We start from the raw sequence: 2,711 nt of genomic DNA, 5'->3' as shown, positions 1-2,711 counted from the left end.
CAAAGTTACCATAGAAAGATTAAAACTATTCAAGCTGTCAGTAATCACAGTGTTTGTGATAGCTTAAAAAAATAATTAACCAGAAATCAGCAAATTCTCTATTTGGAAAAACCTTCAGGCCTGGTTGATTTTCCTAGTTAGCTCACAAAAAAAATGTTGTGTCCAGAATGGATTCACTCTCACGTGAAAACACAGAAGGAGCAAATTATTTCTATTCTGATCTCACAAAAGTGTGTCCTAACATGAGCAACATATGGAGAGAATATTCTGAATTCTGTATCACATCAGGAACACCAGGCATACCACAACTAGGGAAAAGGAGAAAGCCAACTCAAAATAATCTAGAAAGCTTTAAAATATACATGTTTATTTAGCTGCAATATTTAAAAGTACAATATAAAATATAAAACATAGAAATTCCATAACTAATTCACATGCTAAAAGGATTAATTGACCAGCTGTAAGGAGAAGACTTCATGAAATTCATGGACATTTTAGCCACAAGGGTTATTTCATCAAGTTTCAGACTTGAAATATTGAACAACCGTTGCAGAGAACTTGCTCTCCCACATCAGCATAACTAGGGGAAAAAAAAAAAAAGAAAACCAGAAGAAACAAAGTCAGTGTGTCAACTGTTTCTGGAACATAGCAATAAATGCCATTCTATTCTATTATCAACTGTAACCACGGGACTCCCACACAGCACATTCAGTATTTCTTTATATCACAGAAATGTTAACAACGAGGGCAAAAACTTAGGATTATTCCTTGGGAGTGCATTCATTCACCATTGGCCAACACACTACATTGCTGGTGGGAAAGCAAGGGGAATTTTTGCCTCCTACAGCACTTAAATAAGAAGCTAAACTAGACTTGCACTCATAATACTGCTTCATACAGGCATTTTGGTTGGCATGTTTCAGACAGTTTTACTGCTGCTGAAGTTTAAAAAGAGTTTAAGTCCTTTACGTGGATGAGCTAGATATCTGTTGGGTCCAATTTTTAGGGCATATATAATTAAAATAAGCTTAGAAACTTGAAAGGCACTTACTCAATAGTGGAGCACAAAGAGCAGGCAACCCTGTTGCAGCAGCTGCAGAGCCTGCTGCAGCTCTGGCAAACAAACCGGTCACACTGCGTACACACCTCCTTGACATCAGTGGTTCTTACACACGATGAGCAGGCTCTGGAAGCTCCCACGGGTGGAACTGCTTGGAAAAGATACGATTAAGAAGTGACCGTACTTTAAGAGCACGACAGAGAAAGCACCTGGAAGTCCCAAGAGCTGCGGAGCCTCCGCTCACAGCTACAGGTGGCAGCACTTCGCAGAACACACGGGCAGGCACCGCCACAGCGAGCGCTGCTTGGGACTTTCTTGGTTCTTTCTCTGCTCAGTGGCAAGCCACTAAAGGATTCTAGCGCAGACCATACATGTGACAGCTCGCAAATCTGTCAGCGAAGCTCAAATCTAACAATTCCTTTGAGGAAAATCAATAAAGAAGAACTATGCAGTCTATAACCACTCATCGCAGTCTACAGCCTCCTGGCGAGAGGAGCATGGAGCTGTGTCAGGGGAGGTTTAGGTTCGATACTGGGGAAAGGTTCTTCACCCAGAGGGTGGTCGGGCACTGGAATAGGCTCCCCAAGGAAGTGGTCACAGCACCAAGCCTGACAGAGTTCAAGAAGCGTTTGGACACCGCTCTCAGGCACGTGGTGTGATTCTTGGGGCTGTCCTGTGCAGGGCAGGAACTAAACTTCATTGATCCTCGTGGGTCCCTCCCAGCTCAGTATATTCAGCGGTTCTGTGACCTCCCCCGGGCCCAGCGGGCACCTACCCCTCTCCGCGGGCCGCCGCAGCAGTTTCCCGTCGTGGCCGATGAGGAGCTGCCCGTTCCAGCGGGGACCCCCTCCCTGCGCATCCCCGGGCGGCTCCGGCTCCGGCGGGCGGGCGGCGGCGGGACCGGCGCCTTCCATGTACGCCTGGGCCCCCCTGAAGAGCAGCCGCCGGGTCCTCTCTGCCAGCGGGAGAGGAGGAGAGCAGAGTCAGGGTCGGCCTCCCCATCGCATCCCTCCGGCGCTCCCCGCATCCCGCCCCCCGGCTCACCGACACCTCCCGCCGATACTCCTCGCCCCGCACGCCGCGGCTCAGCTCCGCAGCCCCACGCGGGTCTTCAGCTGGAGCGGGGCCGCCCTCCCCGAAGGGGCAGGAGCGTTTCGGCATGGCCCGACCGGCCCCCGGCCCCGGCGCCGCCCCGCCGCGTCACCGCCGCGCCGGGCCCGGGCCGAACATCCCCGACGGGCACTTCGGGAGCCGCGGTAACCGCTCCGTTCTTCCCGCAGGAAAGGGAAAGGCTTCGTCCTTGTGATGTCGCTTCCCGCCCGTCCGAGCGCCCGGCTGCCCGCCCGGGTTGGCAGAGCGCCCGCCCGGCCCGCCCGCCGCCACCGGCCGCCCCGCAGGCGGTCACCTCCCTGCGCCCGCACCGGGGGGACCCGGCGGGGAAGGGCGAAACCAGCTTTGGGACTCGGGTTTGCCCGTAAACACAGACTTACAGAATCACGGGATAGTCTGAGTTGGAAAGGATCCACTAGAATGATCCGGTCCAACCCTTGAGCTCTGCGCAGGACACCCCAAGAATCAAACCATGTGTCTGAGAGCGTTGTCCAAATGCTGTTTGAACTCTGTCGGGCTTGGTGCTTTGATCGCTGTCCTG

The 2,711-nt window shown here is 52.4% G+C and overlaps 1 protein-coding gene across 1 annotated transcript; it reads right to left on the bottom strand.

The window, feature by feature from the left end:
• Nucleotides 1–345: 345 nt before the first annotated feature.
• On the bottom strand, nucleotides 346–2,223 carry SIVA1 (SIVA1 apoptosis inducing factor). Its single transcript, XM_029964264.1, has 4 exons — nucleotides 2,105–2,223; nucleotides 1,836–2,013; nucleotides 1,052–1,208; nucleotides 346–580 (listed from the first exon to the last, which is right to left on the bottom strand). Exons 1-4 carry the CDS (start codon nucleotides 2,219–2,221, stop codon nucleotides 523–525), a joined length of 510 nt encoding a protein of 169 aa, XP_029820124.1. The 5' UTR covers nucleotides 2,222–2,223; the 3' UTR covers nucleotides 346–522.
• Between the last annotated feature and the right edge of the window lie 488 nt (nucleotides 2,224–2,711).

This window comes from Manacus vitellinus, unplaced genomic scaffold (genome assembly GCF_001715985.3).
Source record: "Manacus vitellinus isolate BGI_N305 unplaced genomic scaffold, ASM171598v3 scaffold_6_pilon, whole genome shotgun sequence".
In the NCBI taxonomy this organism is placed as follows: Eukaryota; Metazoa; Chordata; class Aves; order Passeriformes; family Pipridae; genus Manacus; species Manacus vitellinus.
The sequence above is the reverse complement of the archived record's forward strand: the minus strand, read 5'-3'. Positions and strand labels throughout refer to the sequence as shown.

What these genes read in the sequence shown, in the direction of transcription:
- SIVA1 (XM_029964264.1), bottom strand. Translation starts at nt 2,221, where the DNA reads ATGCCGAAACGCTCCTGCCCCTTCGGGGAGGGCGGCCCCGCTCCAGCT. An exon ending in AGTATCGGCGGGAGGTGTCG is followed by an intron (nt 2,014 to 2,104) that starts GTGAGCCGGGGG and finishes CCGCTGGCAGAG; the next exon opens with AGGACCCGGCGGCTGCTCTT. An exon ending in GCGGCGGCCCGCGGAGAGGG is followed by an intron (nt 1,209 to 1,835) that starts GTAGGTGCCCGC and finishes TTTTCCAAGCAG; the next exon opens with TTCCACCCGTGGGAGCTTCC.